The 19,850-nt window shown below is 44.0% G+C and overlaps 1 protein-coding gene across 1 annotated transcript in view; it reads left to right on the forward strand.

Moving 5' to 3' along the window:
* Positions 1-19,850, forward strand: part of LOC309548236 (polyunsaturated fatty acid lipoxygenase ALOX15B-like) — a gene marked incomplete at both ends in the record, with an annotated part of 57,871 nt that overhangs the window by 13,206 nt on the left and 24,815 nt on the right. The window contains 4 exons of the mRNA XM_082248188.1: positions 8,620-8,791; positions 11,002-11,206; positions 15,741-15,822; positions 16,678-16,806. Coding sequence (XP_082104314.1) covers positions 8,620-8,791; positions 11,002-11,206; positions 15,741-15,822; positions 16,678-16,806 — 588 coding nt within the window. The remainder of the gene's footprint in view (positions 1-8,619; positions 8,792-11,001; positions 11,207-15,740; positions 15,823-16,677; positions 16,807-19,850) is intronic.

Genomic DNA, 19,850 nt, shown 5'->3' on the forward strand with positions numbered 1-19,850 from the left:
TGTGTAATGTATATATGTGTACTATTAAACACAAATCGATATTGGATGGAAAAATTAAAAAAAAAAATCAATGAGTGAAATCTATCACCGAACAAAGTGAGTCCATAGTCCCATACATCTAATATGAGCAAAAATGGTAGTAATGAATTCCCAAAACAAGAGTCCAAAAAACAAAGCATGTATCCAGTGAGTCTGTGAAAAATGCTCCTAATTCAGGAAATTTGGGCCAATCCGTGACTTTCATGCAATGTGGCTGTGTTCCACACCCCAATGTGAATCTACTTAACAATGTGGACCCCTTAGCAATACTGCATAGGGGTCTAATGAGCTTGGGCTGGTAAGAAGGGGGATGATACTTCCTGTATTCTTCCAATGACCATTACTCAGAATACGGAAAACACTCCAATAGTGTAGTACTTTCTTAGTTTTGTTTAAAATATAAGAATTCCACTTACAATATAGCAGATAATGTAAACGTTTTTCATAATGCTGGTAAGAGATGGAGGCAATGTAAGGTTTGTGAACCGTACCGGTATTTAGCACAGTGGCATGCATTCCAAATCTCTTCTGTGTGCCTTCCACTTAGACCAGAAGTGATATTTGCTGAAGGGCCGGAACTTATGTTGACGTATTTCACCCCTCCCAGTGGGTGTTATCAAAGACAAACTTCCACCTCAGTAAATCTTTATAGCCTTGCACTGGAGGTCACATGACCTAATCCTAATATCCTGTTGGGTGTACTTCCTGTATCCATAGACTGGAGTCTATGCTATCCATAAAAAGTATTTAATAGACCGCCTCCTAGAAAACTTATATTAATACAACAAGCTGTAGCCTATAATCTAATCTTTAACATCTACACTTAAATATTGCTAAAATCTTAAGAACAATGGTAAATTAAAAAGGTCCACACTCGTATCTGTGTGCATGTAACTTAACATGCACATTGGACCTATAATATATTCAAAACTAATACTTTATTAGAACAAATGAATATAACTATTTGACAAATTTCTCCCTAAAACCCAAAAAATATACTGAAAGGGAAAATATAAAAATATATATAAAAAAAAAATAAACTATGGAATGAACCTGAGAGAAAATAAAATTAAAATTGAAAATTAATAAAAATAAACCAGACGGTCTTATCCCTCCACTATTGGGGGGGGGGGGCACTGGAGGAACAGAGGGCTGTAGTACAGTGTGCTGGCAGAGGTTTCTACTTCCACAATTTTGGGGTGCGGAAACCTTTAGGGAAGTCCAGGCTCTTTTTTTGAACTTGAAGCCTCTAAATCCCTCAAGGCCTGGTAGTAGAACCAGGAAAGGCCTTTTCCTTCAGTTTCAGGCCCTCCCCCTTGACCTATTCCCCCCCCCCCCCCCCCATAGCTCAGTACCCCATATGAGCAGCGCCAGACCAGGAAAAGCCTTCAGCCCGCTATACAAACTACCTTCACTTTCTATCGATACATAGGGGGGAGAAGGAGGCCTATGTCTGGTGTGTCAGTGGTTAGAGCCTCCAGGCACGCTTAGAACTCCATCCCCTATGCATATGTTTAATCTACCGTATTACCATTTACTGTGACTGCACAGTGGGTCAGGTGCTGGTGATAAATCTTGCTGATCCCCTAAGAACTTTGGCTGCATACAACTACAGACTGGTTGGCCTTAAAACTATCCAGAGGGCTTCCCAGATTTGCCAACATTTCCTATATGGGCTTTGTGGGCTGTAGTATATGCCCATGGGCACTTGGAGTCTCAGTTCTGGGACTGGTACCAGTACCAAATTGAGTCTTACAGCGTTGGCTCACTGATTATAGTTACTTGGTGCCTGCAAGCAGTCTTCCTAAGCCAGAGGTATTCCGTTATACTGTATTAGGGATTTGTCCTGACTTGGAACCCTCAACTTTATGCTCCCAGGCCGGACTGCCTTGAACCTATTTGAGCTGCTTAGGCTGAGTGCTGGGGATGCGTGTGTGGCCTGTTTCTGCTGTGTAGTGTGACGTCCGCTTGGTTTTTGGGAGTTTTAGAATTGCGTGTTTTTGGTTGGTTTGGTTGGTTATCTTTCAAAAAATTATATAAAATTTGCTGGTTCTCTGTATACAACTTTTCCTAGGGTGACCTGAGGTACAGTGGACGGGTCTCCACTTCCATCCCTTGCAGCTCTGTGGGTCCAGATGGAAGGAATCCTCGGGTGGGTCGAGACCAGTGTTCTCTTCCTCCCTCATTGGTGCATTTTAAAGGAGGGGGGGGGGGGAGTTGAATCAAGGGGCCGATTTCTTTAGCAGGAGGACATTGAGGCCCCCCTTTCTACAAATATTCCAGACTGGGTCATTTTTTTTTTTTTAGACTGATCAGCCTTTTTGCTGAAGGTGGCCTCAAAGTTTCAGAGGCCAAGAAACTATTTGGCCATCTTTCTATTCTAATCCTATTGGTGAACAGGAACGTAACTTTAAGTGGATATAAAAGGTGTCCTACAGTATTTAGATGGCACGAAGGAGTTTAGGAAGTCTGATTCCTATTTGTTTTCAGGGGTTAAAGCCTCTAAACGTTCAATAGCAAGATGAATCAGCTATTAGTCAAGGCTACATAAGTGGGAGGGAGGCCCTGGAGGAGTTTAGGGCTCACTCCAACGGGGCTATGGCGACTTTTCAGATAGAGGGCTGGGGTTATGCCAGAGCAGATTTGTCAGACAGCAAATCGGCCCAGTCTTATCACCTTTGTCAGGCACTACAGGATGGACCGGTTATCTGCTAAGGATCAGGCATTTGGGAGAAAGGTCCTGTAAGCATTGGTCCCACCCTAAGGTTAAGTGCTCATTTATCCTCTTGGAGGTGGCTGTCCTGAAAGACAATTAGCAAAAATAGAGTTGCACTTAACGGTAACGTACCGTTTCAGGATGGCACCGGTGTCCACCTGAAAAAGCTTTTGCAAAAAGTCCATGGTAGGGGAACAGTCAGGAGGATTAAAATTTAGTGTGAAATGTTCTGGTCTCCCCAGCTGGCCAGAGGTACTCTTGAAAGACTGAGGGTCCAGTGGGGCAGGAGGGGCTTAATTGAAGCTAAGGCGTTGCTTTCTGTGAAGGGAGGAGCCAAGGTCTCAGAGGTGGCTGTCCTGAGACTCCTGGAAAAGACTTTACCAGTTAACCTTTTTCTTTTTCTTTAATGTAAAACACACACCATGCATAACCCAATTTTTTTTTTTTTAATTATTGACTGACAAACCTGTCAGGCTTTAAAATTGGGCACGTTCTGTGCAACAGTGACAAACCTAAATTTTACTATCCATAGGGGACGCTTTAAAAGCCTTTACAGGTTACCACTTTAGATTTATAGAGGAGGTCTGATTCTGGAATTACTGCCCATGATCTGACGTTCGTGGTGATGCCTCATGTGTGGGACAATCAAAGTTTGCACGCAGGACCATAGCACGCATTTGCCAGCACGGGAGGATGGGGGGCACTCTAACTGTAATTTTTTTTTTTCTGCTCTGGTTTCACTTTTATTGCTGTCACAACGAATGTAAACATCCTTGTGACAAGCAATAGGCATGCTACAAGTACTCTTTATGGAGAGATCTGGGGTCTATAAGATAAGTCGGCACTTAAAAGCATTCAAAACCCCAAGATTGGTATTTTTGACTGCTTTAGACTTTTTTAAACCTAGCACTCTCCTAGGTAGGTGCTAGGAAAAACCCATTTGGTGACTTTTTTCTGCTTATCACGAGAGCCTGATCTGTTTAGCCTGTCGCATGTTTCCAGGTGTGATTTATTAGGTCTAAGGGAATCTCCCCACTGTATATCCAATAAGGGAGCTTGTTGGACTGTGGATGAAACCTAACCAGTAGCACACCAGGGTTTGTCTGTCTCAGTGGGTGGGCATTGCTGCAATGCATCCTGGAATTGGCTAGAAATCCGGAGGGAGCATGTGATAGGGTGTCTTTTGGCGGGAAGCAAAGTCCTAGGAGGAGGCAGACGGCTGGTCTCTCCTCCTGCAAGTGTGAGGAAGGTGATTCAGGCAGTCGGCCTATTGAACCTGGTGGGGAGCTGAGCTGCAGAGAATCCAGAGTGCTGGCTGAATCTTGGGGAAAACAGTATCGTGAGTACCAGGAGATCTGCCTAGGAGAGGTGACCACTCCAGAGAAGTCAGGGGATCAAGGAACTGGCTAACACAGTGTATCAGTAAAGGGGGTGCTGTGTAGTTGACCATGAAGATTAAAAACAAAGGGGGTGCCGCGAAGGGCCCTGAAGATGTTCTGCAGTACAGATTACCTCAAAGTTAATTCAGTCCTGCGTCACAGCTTATGACAAACTGAAGCAGTGGCCTAGCCATGACTAGCGTTAGTGTTACTCAGCATTTCCAAGCCGCCCCAGCCTATTGTGCATAGTGTAAAGTTGGGAGTATCCCACGCATTCCCTTTTCCTATCCAAGTTCCCAATAAAAACCAAAGCTACTGGACTGTTTCCTGACTGAGCTAAAACACTTGGGAAAATGTCAAACTGTCATGGTGTTGCTAATGGTAACCCAGGGGAATCCGTAATCGGCAGCTCCCAAGGGAGTAGTGCTACATAAAAATGGTGCCAATGATTTCCAAGTAAACTGGAAGTTGTCATGTCATCGCTTCTGGGTTATATTATAAACAGTTGATCAAAGCGGATCACTGCTTTGCATGGCTGCCTGGCCAGCCAGCGGATGCTCCGGCTGGTTGCTCGGGTCTGGGATGGGGCAGCCATAGAGGGGGGGGGGGACGGGGGGAGGTCCCCTTTTGTGCTGCTTGTAATGGCAATCGAGCAGCTGGTTAGTCGCACCAATTGCTATTACAAAAGGGCCAACTGACGGCTCTAAACTGTTCCAGGATGATGCCTTCAGCAGGACCTCATCATAGTATGGCCACCTATGGCCACCAATAGTCCATCAACGTAAGTGGTTAATTGCATTTCAATTATTTCTAGCCTACTCCTATTAATCAAAGTGATTTTTGAAGATCCTGACACATTTACTTCCTTTCACACCTATGCAGGTTGTGATTGATGCGGTTTCTGGGTGCAGTTTTTTTCTCATGTGTTTTTCAATGCGGTTTTTATGCTTCTTTTTTTTTTTTTTTTTTTTTTTTTTTTTTTTTCAGGAGAAAAGCGGCAAAAAATTAGCAAATGCATCAAAGCAAGCACTGCTTTTTTTGATGCTTTTCATCTGTTTCCTTGGAAGTTTATAAATAAGATATGCCTTCAGACAGCAGCAGTCTGAGCATATGATAGTTAGTGATCGTGCCACATCCTATTGTTTACTGAATAGAGAACATGGAAGATTGGGAAGGAAGGATTTTCCAGGCACATAAAATAATTAAAATCAATATTTATTCAAATTCCATAAAAAGCAAACAAGAAGGGAAGGAAAAAGAGAGCAAAAAACAATGAGAACATATACAGTATAAAACCGATTTGGGCCTAAATGGCTCACCAATCATCTGTATAACATACAGCAGTTCTAATAGATGTAATTGTGTAGAATTACAATGCTATTAGCCATATCAAAGACTGTAAATACATAATGGCAATCCTGTCAGAGGTCAGTCCAATGGCAGGCACCGTCACACACAAGGTCAGGTAATGGTGACAAAGAGTAATGGTTCAATTGCTCAACATGTTTCACCTCATATAGAGGCTTCGTCTGGAGCCTAATTGTAAGTATTGTAGATGGATTCTGTATATTTGTTATGCAGGACAAAAGTCACCGCAAAATAATTGGTAGTTAGTAACGAAGGGACACTCATGGGCTAGTCAGAGCTTGGTATCATATGAAAAGAGCTGGCCCAGGATTGGTAAGAACCTGGCTGCCACCAAGTACTCAAAATAATGAGAGCATTTCCCTATAACTAATTGGGTTGAACCCATAAGTTATACCATGTAAAAAATGGTGTGTGGATTGCCTTTAACCAGCTCTGAGCTATATGTCCATGGTGTCCTCTCCGGATGGGGAACCGCCACCAAGAGTTCCACCCAATTCGTTTTTTGACAGGTACCCGTTCCCCCGCTTCCGGGAGACAGGGCTGCGGCGCTGTCCCTCGCAGTTTGGCCCCCTCCTCCCCCCGCTGCCGAGCCAATCTGAATGTGCATTAGGGACCCGCCCGTGAAGCCGTAAGGCTTCACTGCTGGGTCCCCTCACTGGCAATGGCGGCAGCACCTGACAGCTGATGGAAACATCGTTGGACTCCAGGACAGGTAAGTGTCCTAATATTAGAAGTAATGCCCCATACACACGTGCAGATTATCTGCAGACTTTTGTCTGCAGACTTACCTTTTCTATGTAGTGCAAGGGCCTGCCGGATTGCATACAAATTGAAAGTGTTTAGGTTTGACCTCATATTATATGGTTTTGGCAAGTCTGCAGACAAAAGTCTGCAGATAATCTGCACGTGTGTACGGGGCCTCAGCAGCTACAGTATGTGTAGCTGCTGACTTAATTTTTGGAGGGGAGGCTGGAACACCTTAAGCTAGATAAACACGGATCAGAATTCCGCAAGTTCAGCAGGGACCAGCCAAAAGTGTGTGTGTGTGTGTGGCCCTTGTTTATCAGAAACCATAATTCAATCAGCTGTAGAGTTGATCAGTGCTTTCTGACAGTGGAGAGGCCTTGATGTAAGAATACAATAGTGCAGTGGGGAGGATTCCTCCATCCACCTAGATTGTGTGGATCCTTAAGGTTTTTTTTTTTTTTTTTTTTTTTTTTTTTTTCATTCGACCCACTGGCTAAATGAAGGGGGGGGGGGGCGGGTACTGTATACCCAGCTTTAGCAGAGACAGATACTGTCCAGACGTCAGACTTTTGATGAGTGAAGAGGATGCCATTTGTGACAGAACCATCCAGCACCCACCTTGGGCACTTCTGTCAAGAATATGAATATATTTCTCTTCCTCCAGTCTGGAACTAGGAACCAGGTATTATAGCTGAATATTGCACCCTAGATACTAGATGATGCCTAGCTTAGGTGCATACTGGAACTTTAGTGAAAACTCACAGGATTTATGAAGCACACAAGAGCAGGTAGCCTGATCACATTATCCTATACATCGGAAACTGCAAACAGGAATATAATTAACATAGCTAAGGAACAGCCAACATAGACATCAATCGAATTACTACATTATCTAACTGCTACAAGCCCAGGTGACTCGGTGCCCACCCAGACAATGTTTTGATTATTCAGAGATTCCACTCCAGCTCAGACTGTCTGGCACGAAGTCCACAACCCTGGATACAGTGTACATTACACATTCATAAGCCTAAACTCCTAACGTCCCACAATGGTTTAATAAAGTGGTCACAGAATTAATCACATCCATAAGAGGTGATTGAACAGACAAATGTATGACTTCATTAACACGGGGAATGCACACCTAGGAGACATAGAACGGGGAAGACACCTTAACAATAAACCCAACTCCTTAATGGATTATAGCAAGAGACCTCCCCCCCCCCCCCCCCCCCAGGCAAATGTCATCCGAAGAGTAATGATCCCTTAAAAGCCAGGGCCCGTAGTAGGCAAGAGGCCACTCTGCAGTCCCCTTCAAGAGCCCCTGTCCTGGTTGGCTCTGTTACACCATTAAGAGCTTGTGGGCAGAAACACTACCACAGCCACCACATAACTTGTAACTGTAGTATTTGGGTGGGTAAGTAGTTCTGTCTGGCTGCATAACCAGAACAAATTGGAATGTGTAATGGCTAAGGTTGTCATATTGTAGAGATGAATATCATGCATATGAACTGTGGGGAAAAATGTGTACTGCGGACTAGGTGAACCAAAGGCATCACTTCCTTGTATATATTCTTGCAAAAAAAGGAAATGGTGGGATTTTATTTTTAGGTGCCAAACAAAGAAAATGTAACACAGTAAAATATAAACTTTTCACATTTAAGAAGTCCATAAAATAGTAATTTGAGTATCAATATATTAAAATGATCTAAAATCCTACAAATATAAAGGGGTTATATCGAATGCTTTGCACCAGTCATAGCTACTTGATGTAGTTATCGCAATACGTTTTGCCTTAAATGCGGCTTCCTCAGAATTTACACTATATAACGTATACAAGCATTAGAGCTCATGTAAAAGCAGTGCAAAAATATACCCATCCAATCGTTGCACCCATTGCGTCCTGGGTGGTATTAGTTGGCCACAGGAGGGATACAAGGATTGGTTTATAAAAAAAAAAAACTTATGTAAAGTTTGATAAATGGCTTGCACAATGGTTTTCCCCAAAATGACGACAGACCTGAGGACCCTATATAAAGGGTCTTCTTTTTGTTGACTCCCATCAGAGATTAAATGTAGCCCTATGGCTGTCCAGGGCTCATGAAGTGTCAACGTGAACAGTGAAGTTTACTGTGCACGGTCCTTCATCCCTGACTGTACTAGAGTTTAAGCTACTAGAAAGCTAAGGTTTTTTTGAAAAATGAAACCAAATAAACTGGTAAAATGTTGGGCTTGCATTTCTCACATGTCGTCAGCTGCAAAATTACATACCAGCAGTAACGTTCAGGCACCAGACTGGTCCAGTGATACTGTAAGTCATAGGTCTGGTCACTTTTTAGTGGTGTAAGATTCTTAAAGATTCTTGTCTTACAGAGCTGGCATGTCATCTCCTCAAGCCATGGGGGTCTACAACCTGAAAGTAGCAACAGGGAAAGACCTGACTGCTGGCACCTATAATAATATCTTTATTGTTCTTGTGGGAGTGAATGGAGAAAGTGGCAAACACCAACTGCCTCGTCACTGGAACAACTACTTGCCTGGATCTGTGAGTGTCTTTTGATATGGTTCAGAGTTATGCTATTAATGTAATACAATTTGTGCATAGCATAATAAGCATGTGGCAAAGACCAGTAATCCATGACCAGAAGTGATTGGTAAGTGTGATTAAATTAGGCCAGATGCTTTGGGGATTGCATGTAATTTTCGCTGCAATATGGAGAATATAATAATGTGCTGATGACCCAAGCCTTGACTAGGCACAATATGGGTTGGGATGTCATGTCTTTTTTAGGGAGAGAGATTAGAATGCTTGTCAGTTTCTTTGCGGTCTGTGCCTCCATTAAGGAGATTCACTCTTTGTCCCATTTACCATTATTAAAAGTAAAAAGTTGTCCCCAGAAAAGTAAGAGGGGACATCTTCCAATGAGGACACCAGTTCTAGTTATCTTGGGGTCCCCAATGAATTCCCAGGAATTTCCTCTCCCTGTTTGGCTATGAGACAGGAAGTGAAGGGAAATCTCCAATGGGACACAGATGGCAAAAAACTGACAGGTTATAACCCTGCTCTATTCAAAATGTAGAAACATTTTGCCTACAGTTTTACTTTAATATCATACCATGTTTTAGAATGCTTTCCTTTAGACTTCAGAGAAGTGGGACAAGCATATACAAACTGTTTCCTCACAGGACTACATGAGGACTTTTTATATATATATATATATATATTCGCAATGCTTGCAGAAATTGATGGCAATGCCTATTGAGAAAGAGGGTAGTTGTATGGGTGGCTGTCTATAGACCCAAATTGACAGATGTAGCACCCTCTAGTGTTAGATGTACATAGGTTAATAGTGTAGGTAAATTTGGCTTGGCTGAGAGCCAGGCCTGGGTTGAATCTGGGTCAGGGCTGGGTAACTCAGGGAGGCTGGATTATTCAGCAAGCAGTATCTCTGGTGCCTCCCCTGCTTTCTGGAACCTTGGAAAAGCTTCCAGAATTAGTTGGCGGAGGCTAGGAGGAGCTGCCTGGCATATTTGAGGGCTCCAACCAATCCCCAGCAAAGCTAAAAGGGGTAGGTCCCTCATAAATGGGCAGGGGCAGTCAGGTGGAAGATGGGAGTATTGAGGCTGTCAGTGGCCCTTGAGGGTGCCTCTTTAATCTGGGGGTGGCCTGGGGCTTGGGCACTGCAAGGATTCTCCAACACTGAGCAACCCCTTCCTGGAAGAATGGGTGCAAGGAGAAGACAGCAGGAGTAAGTCAGCACGTCCTGGAGGTCTACTGAGAAGTCAGCTGGGTGGGCTGGTGAGTGATTAGTCTGAGAGGACTGTGGAGAGGTTGGCCAGAAGGGCCAGTGAAAGCTGCAGCCAAGTGGGCTGGCAGTGCCAGAACAGGTGGTGCTGGGATCAGGAGCTACAGGGATGTATGCTGGACACTGGATTTTGCTACACACCTAAAGGGGCCTCGGGTTCCTGCCTACAACAGGCTATTGCACTAAATCTAAATGCTTTTGTCAGATCCATAAATGGTGTGCTAGCTGGAGTTCTGCAAGTGTGCTGGAGAAGGTGAGTGTATATAGACTGTATATAGAAACTGCTGTCCCTGAAGTTTGAAGTCAAGTGGCATCCCATAATACCCATAAGTTTTTTACCGGCAATAAAACGGAAACAAAGTACTGGACTGTTTTTTCTGATTTTGAAGTGACTGAAAATTTGGTGTGCTGTGCAGGGTGGGGGATCCCAGTTCAACGGCCCTTAAGGGAGTGTGCCACAGGTCACAAAAGCAAAATAATGCACTTCCACCAAGGCCTGCACATTCATCAAGGGGGGGGGGGGGGAAATCTTCCTGTCCTCTAGGACCAAATGTAGTAGTTCAGGATGTGGAACATGCTGCCAACTTTTCTTATCACACATGAGGTAGATTTGCCCTGCCCTATCACATTTCAGATTTTGAGAAGTGGAAGCCTTCATTTTCCATACAATTCTGGTAGAAACTCAGTTCTGTGCTTGCTTTTTTTGATTACTGTACAAAAGGGTTGGAGCTTCTATAGTTCCATTTTACTTCTGATAATTGTCAGCAGGGTCGAATGGTTCTGCCTTGTTGAGCAGGGAGACGCATGCTGTTGCATTGTTGAAACGCACTGTTGCACATTAGCCTAGCATGTCATGTGCAGTAATCTATTTAGATTCTCCTTTTTAATGGAGATGCAATAGTTGTAGTTGCTATGGGCAGATCTGACTTCTCTTATGACTCTTTAACAGGTGGCAGAAATTGATATAAATGTCGGAAAAGATCTTGGTGAGCTCCTGCTTGTTCGCCTGTCCATGGAGCCCTACTTAAATTTCCCTCTGGATGCCTGGTTTTGCCAGTATGTCAGAGTGACCTGCCCCAGTGGTCAGATCAACCAATTTCCATTCTATCAGTGGATATTGAAATTTATGACGGTGGAGATACCAGAGGGGAAGGGTAAGATGTGTTTTTTTATTTATTTTTTTTTTTTTTTTATATGCTCTGTATTTAATTCTCTGATGTACTACACTCTAAGCCTCACCCTGTGAGGATATTCAGCTCACTTCACAACGCGAAGTGCCACCGGACAGTGATCACTGGGGTGGGCTATCTTTTCTATTAACACGCAAGGTTGCCTGCACCATGTGTTTACACACTGTTTACAGCATTTTCTGTTGCAATTCTGGCCTTAAATGTCTGACACTCATGGACATGCCCATGCAGGAATGGAACCATTTTAAAATGCAGCAGATCTCAGAGGCGAGCAACCCTTTTATTTTTATATAAATCATTTAGGGATTTGGTACATTTTTAGAGCCGGTTCACATTAGAGCGATCCGACTTGCCGGGGCGACCTCACAAGTCGCAGTGCACTGCTCGCACCGCGACCTCGGAGCGGCCGGCACAGACTTCATAACATTGAAGTCTATGCAGGTCGCTCCGGGTCGCCCCAAAGAAGCTCCGGACCCTTTTTCTTGTGTCGCTCCTATTAGAACGGGTCCACAGCTTCTCTATGGCAGGCGACCAGGTCGCCTGACAGGTCGCCCCAGTGTGAACCGGCTCTAATGGGAAAGACTGTAAAATGTTTACATAAAAGATTACAAAAAGCAATAAGCAACCTCCAAAATGGAGTTAAGGGGAAAGCGTATCTGATGTATCAGACACTGGCTCTTTTGAATGACTCTTGGCATTCCTTCATTATTTTGCTGGTAAGCAAAAACTAAAATGTAATCTCTGCCAATGAAGAAAAATATACAGGGCAGCTGGAAATCAATGTCAATAGCTAAAAAATCACATCTATGCAGCACCTACTAAATTTTATGTAAATGCATAGTTTATATAATGCATTGTTTGTTTGGTAGGCACTGCATATATTGTGTAAGTGAGCGCTGATGAGCTGCCACTGCAGCCATCTTTTCTGGTCCCTGAAGAGGCCATTTGCAGACATGGCACAACCAATCAGTGGGTCTGAGGGGTGTGCTGAAGGGGTATTGCAGTGACTTCTAATCAGCAGTCACTTCCTTCATTTAAATTTTGATAACTGTATCAACTCCTTTCCATCTGACAAGGTGAACGTTACGTTTGCAATCTGACCTTCATATTATTGGGCAGAATGAAATTCCAATGAGTTTGAAGACCCAATATGAGCTAAATCAGATGCATATATTTGGGAGGTTAGATTAACCATTTTAAGCCTGGCCTGAAGTTATTCAAATGGATGCATGCTGGGTCTGGCATATTGTAAAGAATCTAGGTCTGTAATTCCTCAAAGGGGTATGGAGTAACACTAGTACCAAAGAAGTAACTGGTCATGAGAAGTGTGGCTGCTATGAGTAATTAAGGCAACGAGGTACAGCAACTGTCAAGTGTGGTACCTGCAAAAGATGACCGGTCCTCCAGTAGTGAGGGGGGTCAATGTCATGGCTCCCTCCCTACCAGTCCATCTCCATAGTAGCGGAGGGCAGACTAGCGTTGGGGAGATCTATGTCCTGGTCATGTATTATGGGGAAGGACCGAGTTAGTGAGATCACAAGATCTGTGCTAGATGCTCAGCTGGACCCCATTCTGTTGGGAGTGAGGTAGGAGTCACGCTGGACTGGTGAAGTTGGCTCAGCAAAACCCTCCTAATGCAAGATGCAAGGTAGTGTGTTGTGGTATGGGACAATTTGCTTATCAGAGGAACTCTGCACGTTTATTACTGCACACAGTAAAGGCTCCCCACTTAAGTACTGCCTTAATCTTTGACTTTTCACATGACCCCAGTCTGGTCCCATGCATTGAGGAGCATGCTTTGAATGTTATGCCACATGCACAGGTGCAGTAGGCCCGCCCACAACCGTACCTAGCAAACTAGCTCCCTGATTTGAATCCATGTTTGTATAATTTTGACTTATGGTGGACAACTTGTTGAAATTGTAATACTTATGTTTCAACAGTTGTAAGAGGAATTGGAAAACTAATCTAACCCAGAAACGCAATGCCAAAATAATGCAGGGGTGGTTTCAGGAGAACATATGGAATGTCCTGAAGTAGACTGGAAAGCCACAGTTAATGTCTGGGTTTGCGCCTAGACAAAATGCCCTCATTACTCGCCTTTCGCTAAGTGAACACTGTTGTCAAGCAAGTCTACTGCATCTAGGATTTTCACTTCCGAGTTGGTTTGTGGTTAATGTGGGCATCAGCTGGTTGTAATTGTATGGGGGTTATCGCCTGCACTGGGATTATGCGAATAACTAATGTGATTCCAATTACAAGGCAGACAGACCTAGCCTTCAAAGATATGGGCTCTTTCTGATCCCATGGATAAAAGGATGGATTCTCTCCTTAAGACCTGGGATTCCTCGTTGGGGAATCTTCAACCCGCCATGGCTATGACGGTGGTTGCCTGTAATCTGGAGTACTGGCTAACTCGGATTAAAGCACACATTGAGGCTGCCACCTTGATGGAGACCATTCTGTCTTTCTCGCGCTTCTACGGGGCGTGGCTTACATTGCAGATGCATCAGCCTGTAAGGTTCTGGCACTCTCAGTGCCTCCTATCACATTTATTCCGGGTGATTTCCATCTACCTAGACAGAAGAAACACATATAGGTGTGTTTCCCTTTAAGGCTGAAGCTGTCATCACCCAGCGCCGGACTAGATGGCTATTTAGGGCGTCGGTTCTCACTCACATGTGTTCGTTCAAACACCAGTACCTGGATACTAATCTTGCTTGAAGCTTCCATGCTTGCAAGCTCTCCTCGCTGACGAACCTCGCTGCGCTGATCCCTGCATCCTGCTACTGGATCATCCGCATCTCCTGAGCGATCCTTCGGCTATCGCTATTAGTGCTAAGTACCCCACAGGGGAAATCTCTATAGACTTGTACTAGGCTTACACTATTTAGCTCTGCATAGCAAGGACTGTCTTTTACATCTGCATAACTAGATTGCTAGCTCTTGTGGCTACTGCTACTATTTCCTGCACTGGGTTGATCTCTCCTGTATGCACCTGCTACTCTGTCATCTGTTATCATACATGATCGCTAACCCTTCCTGCATCCATCTGCACTGTCTCACCTCAAGTGTCTGTCACCTACCACTTCCACTCAAACCTATCCCTAAGACCTTTATCATTGTCTTACCACATGTATATAAAGTCACACTAGGAACCAACTTAATTACTGTGTGTATTTACTGGCTGAAATAAGACCTTCCATACATGATGAGTCATTGAGGTTGGGATTGGTATCTCAGCATATCTCCTACATGACTACTGATGTGGAACTACTTCTGCAGCTGAAAATCCACACCTTATAAGAAACGCAGGAGCGTTACACAGCCAAATCTGTAAGCATGTCTGCTAGATCTTCAGCCCTGGCCAATCGGCAAGGAGGGCTCTTTGGCGTAAGGGTGATAGGGGGTCAAAGGTTAAGCTTTGCAGGATTTCCCTTACAGGGGACCACCTGTTAGGCCAGGCTTGGAAACTGTCCTGATCGGGCGGCGGACAAGGAAAATAAATCCTCTCCTGTCAAGGGTGGACACGATGAACCTTTTAAAAAGGTCTTTCCTTCAGAAAAATTTTCTGGAGGGGGGGGGGGGGGGGAGAGTATTTTTTTTTTTTTTTTTCGCCCTCCTGAACAGCCTAAGAAAACAATGACGAGCGGACCATGGTGGGAGGAAGATTGGGGACCTTCCTTCCACAGTAGGAAGCGGTCACCTCCAGTCAGTTACTTTTGAGGATCGTAAGGAGGGGTTACTGGGTGTCCTTAAGCCCCCCTTCCCTCCGCGCAGGATGTGGATCACTGAGATTCACAGAAAAGGCACGGGCTTTGCTTTCCTCCCTGGAGGAACAGGGGGTCGTGGTGAAAGTACCACAGATGGGGATAGCTGCTCGGGGGTTCTATTCCCATGTTTTCAACGTCTGGAAACATTCAGGCTTGTCCTGAACCGAATACCCTTCAACGTCTCAGTTGCTTATAAAAGATTCAGGATGGATTTGATCTTCTCTAAGGGCTATCCTTCAGGCTGGACCTGTTCGCTAAAGATCAGACTTTTGGGGCGCAAAGGCCTTTAAAGCGGCTGTCCACCCTAGGGGTAAGTACTTATCCTCTGAGGTGGCTGTCCTGAAAGACTAGGGGAAAAAAGTTACTCTTACCGGTGACCTTTTCCTGGAGTCTTTCAGGACAGCACCGTTGCCCACCCGAAGAAGTTCTGGACATAAGACTGTCAGAAGAATGGAGGTTGGTATGTTAATCTCACCAGCTGGCCAGAGGTACTCTTGGAGAACTGAAGGGCACTGGCTGACAGGAGGTTTAAATCTACATGGTTGAGGTGTTTCCTGAGAAGGTAGGAGCCAAGGTCTCTGAGGTGTCTGTCAGACTCATGGAAAAGACGTAACTCTTCTAGTGCAAAAAAAAAAAATACTTCTGTGAAAAGCGCTGTTCCATTTGTATTTTTACATTCCTGTGGTGGTGTCCTATGTTAAATAAATAAATCTTCTGTTTTTCAGGCGTTATTCTAAGTGAGAATATTCATCCTGCTGTCAAGCAACAAAGAAAATTAGAATTGGAGCAGACCAGAGAAAATCACAAGTGAGTGAAGTGGATGTCACATTGGGTCATGTTTGATTTGCATGTACATCCATATCATTCTACTATGTACATCACTGTAATTCTTTTGCTTTTGACGCTTAGAATGACTCTACTTTTGGGGGGGGGGGGGAAACTTTCCTCTAGGTGATCAATGTACATTACAAGGATTTTTACAAGCTTTGTTGCAGATTCCTACCTTTGTTCTGAAGAAATAGCAGTTTGTCTGTCCATGTTCTGAATGATTTTTTATGGGAGTGGCTTTATAATTCTCAATCAGCTGCTGCACCTGCAGGGTCTGCATCCCGTTTTTGGATGTGATATATATTTTTTTTTCTTTGAAAGTCTCTCACCAAAGATTCAATTTTTGCTGCAGGGACGCCAAAAATTAGATTTGTATCTTAGTGTAGACTTCTGGGAAAATCAGTGAGCCAATCACACAAGTAGGAAACAGAACACCTCCAGGTAGCCATATTGCATAGATTTTTACAGAAAATGACATCGCTGCAGATTGAAAAGGAAAGTAATTTTCAATGGCATTCAATTAAAAAAATAGCATATACAATTGTGACAATATTGTATTTGTGTTTTTTTTTTTTTTTTTTTTTTCTCCCAGGAAAGTGGTGTTATCCTTTGACTGTGATGCCAATCTGATCATATAATATAAAATATAATAAAAAAGATTCTATCCACAGCATAGTAAAGTGTGCGTTGTGATGCCATCAATTTTGAATGGCATCCAAACACTGTTAAAGCTGTTCCATCTTGCACAGTAATGCTTTTATTATCCTGACAGATCTTGTAATTACACTTCTTTTTTTTTTTTTTTTTTTTTTTTTTATAATATACCATCTATAGGTGGAGAGTCTATGCAAAAGGTGTCCCTCACTGCATTGATGTAGCTGATGATGAAGTACAGCATCTGCCCCCCAATGACCAGTTTTCCTTGCTGAAAGAGTCCAGCTTTGGCTTCAATACCCTCGTCATGTATGTATGATAGAACTAGTTGTATATTACCACACTTAGAATGGTTAACATCCTAAGCATGGGAATATATAATTTAACAATGTGAATTAACCAAGCCACTGGCTGCTGCTTTAAGATACTGTACCTTTCATTTACGTGTGAGCGCTACATGGTTGTTTAAAAACTTCCACTTGTGTACTCGTGAATTACATTTGCAATAAGCAAACTAATTTTGCAATAAACAATGGGAGGAAAAAACAAATTATGTAAAATAAAGAATAAGTACTTAAACATGTGCCCTTCATAAATTGGTCCATATGCTTGTATCTTCAAAAATTGCATGCTCAATCACCACATTCTGCATGTATGAAGTGCTAGGTGCTGGCTTTAAAGTGCAATAACGGTGATAATAATGTATTTCATCTACCCAGGCATTGAGTGGCAAGACAATTTTATGGTGCAATTTGAGGCCCGACTAGAAATGAAATAAAAATGATGCTCTGCTGGACCTGGTAATCTCAAACCATGCAGAGCTTATTACCAATATTCATATAAAAGAACATGGGTGGCAGAGACCATATGATTTTGGCTGTAGACAACGAATGCATACAGGAAATATAAAAACACTAACTTTAGGAGAGCAAATTTTCCAAGGATGAGGGCTGCTCTCCAAGACTTAGACTGGGAAGAAATATTGGCATCAATGAACAGAAATAAACTATGCAAACTCACTGCATATTCCCATGGGCAATTAATTTAAAGGCTAAAAATAAGCTCCTCAGAGGCAAAAGGCCACAGCGACTGCTCCACGTAAAGCCAGCATCAGCCATTCCAAGGCAAGGAGAACCCTGGGGTGGTGTTACCTTTCCCCCACTAGCTCTATGGTGTAGTTCCGAGTATCCTCTTCCAAAGGCACTTTGTAAAGAGTGTGTTGAAGGCCAAGTTAGGGAGCATTCGGAGCAGTGTACTGGTATGACTTCATCTGTCAAGGAGCTTCCCAGCACTTAATCGTTTAAGGATTTATTTTAGAATTTAACAGTTCCTTCAGTCTGCACAGCAGGAGATTGCTCCACCCCCAGTGGAGGCACACTGATTGTTAGAGGGTGAAGAGCGTGATGGTACACCTTCAGGCTCCCAGGGGGAGTCAGAGGGAGAAGAGGTGGATGGTGAATTCACTAGAGCTTCTAGGTAAAAATTAACCCTGGAAGAGGTGTGGGATCTTTTGGGAGCTATCCACACCAATTTGGGAATCTAGGAGAAAACTTTCTCTTAATGACCAGATGTACCATGGTCTTGGTGAACAAAAAGGAGGGTCTTTCTGGTATATGACGTTCTGGTGGAAGCAGTAAAAAACGAATGGCAGGATCCTGAGCACCTTTTCTAGGGTCCTGAAACAGATTTCCCTTTTCTGAAGATGCATCTGTGTAGAACAAGTCACCAAAATTGTACTGTGGCCTTCTCTCAGATCTCGAGGCACAGACCTAGCTCTCAAGGATATGGGCCCTTTCTGATCCCTTGGCTAAATGAATTCTCTCCTTAAAGACCTGGGATTCCTTGTTGGGGAATCTTAAACCCACCATGGCTATGACAGTGGGTGCCTGTAATCTGGAGTACTGGCTAACCCAGATTAAGGTGCACATTGAGGCTGGCAGTGGCACCTCAGACCATTCAGGCTAGGCTTCCTTTCCTACGCTTCTACGGGGCATGGCTTATATTGCGGATGCGTCAGCACAATCTGTACACTTGTCCGCTAGATCTTCAGCCCTGGCCAATTCAGCAAGGAGGGCTCTTTGGCTGAAGAATTGGCAGGGTGATGGCGGGTCCAAGGTTAAACTTTGAGGGATTCCTCTTAAAGGGGACCACATGTTTGGGCCAGGCTTGGAAACTACCCTGGACCAGACGGCAGACAGGAAAATATTTTCCTGTCAAGTGTGGATGCAATGAACAATTTGGAGGTCTTGCCCTCAGAAAAAATTTCTGGACTGAGGGGCAGAAGAAATCTTGGGGGCAGAGGCCGAGGGAGGAACCATTTTTTGCCCTCCCGAACAGAACAAGAAAAGTCAATTACGAGCTGACCACAGTGGGAGGAAGATTGGGGACCTTCCTCCCACAGTGGGAAGCGGTCACCTCCAGTCCATTAGGGGGATTTGGAGATGTTCATCGCCGAATTACCAAGATGCACGGAAAGGCAGTCAGCCTTACTTTCCTCCCTGGAGGAGCAGAAGGTTGTGGTAAAGGTACCACCGAAGGAGATAGGCGGAGGGTTTTATCTCCACGTTTTCATCGTACGGAAACCTTCAGGCAAGTTTTAGGTTCAGGATAAGCCTAAATGCCTTAGTTGCTTACAAAAGCTAGTCGGACTAGATCAGTAAGGCAGGCCATGTCAGCATTGGGGTTGCTAACAGCCGCAATTCCGGCAGGACAGTGGGCGGGACTTCCACCCTTTTACAACTGTTCATCTTGGGGGGGGGGGGGGAAATCGCACTCAGCGCTCTGGATTCCTTGGTGCATGTACCTGTACAGATAAAGATCCCTCTGGTGGTGGAGCTTCTCGAACCTTCACCCCACTGGCTGATGGGGTTTAAATCTACATGGTTGAGGTGGTTCCTGAGAAGGGAGAGCCAAGGTCTATAGGTGGCTGTCCTAAGACTCCTAGAAAAGAGGTTACCGTAAGAGTAACTCCAGTTTTTTTCCAGCCCGTGAGACGCAAGCTGATGCAAACTTCCAGTTCGGCATTTTGCTTGCATTTCTTTATGCACAAGTGAGTGTAACTGCTTTCAACTTTGCCAATTTTAAGAAATGGAATTGCAAGATTTGGATCTTTTTTGCCATCCTCTGTCAGTCTGAGTAAAAATACTGCGTTATGGCACACCACTGGGGAACATAACCAGCAAGGAAGACAAGTTCCAGCATATCCAGGACAATATGGAAGTGTTTTGACAGTTCGGAGTCCACATCAGTCCCATGAGTGAGTGGAGACACTTAAGGGGAGCAGGATTTGCACCATATTTAAAGAAACGGCACTTGCACTTCCAAAAATTGCACGACCAATCATCTTTTTTTTG

Source organism: Pelophylax lessonae, assembly GCF_965119305.1.
Source record: "Pelophylax lessonae genome assembly, chromosome: 2".
Classification (NCBI taxonomy): domain Eukaryota; kingdom Metazoa; phylum Chordata; class Amphibia; order Anura; family Ranidae; genus Pelophylax; species Pelophylax lessonae.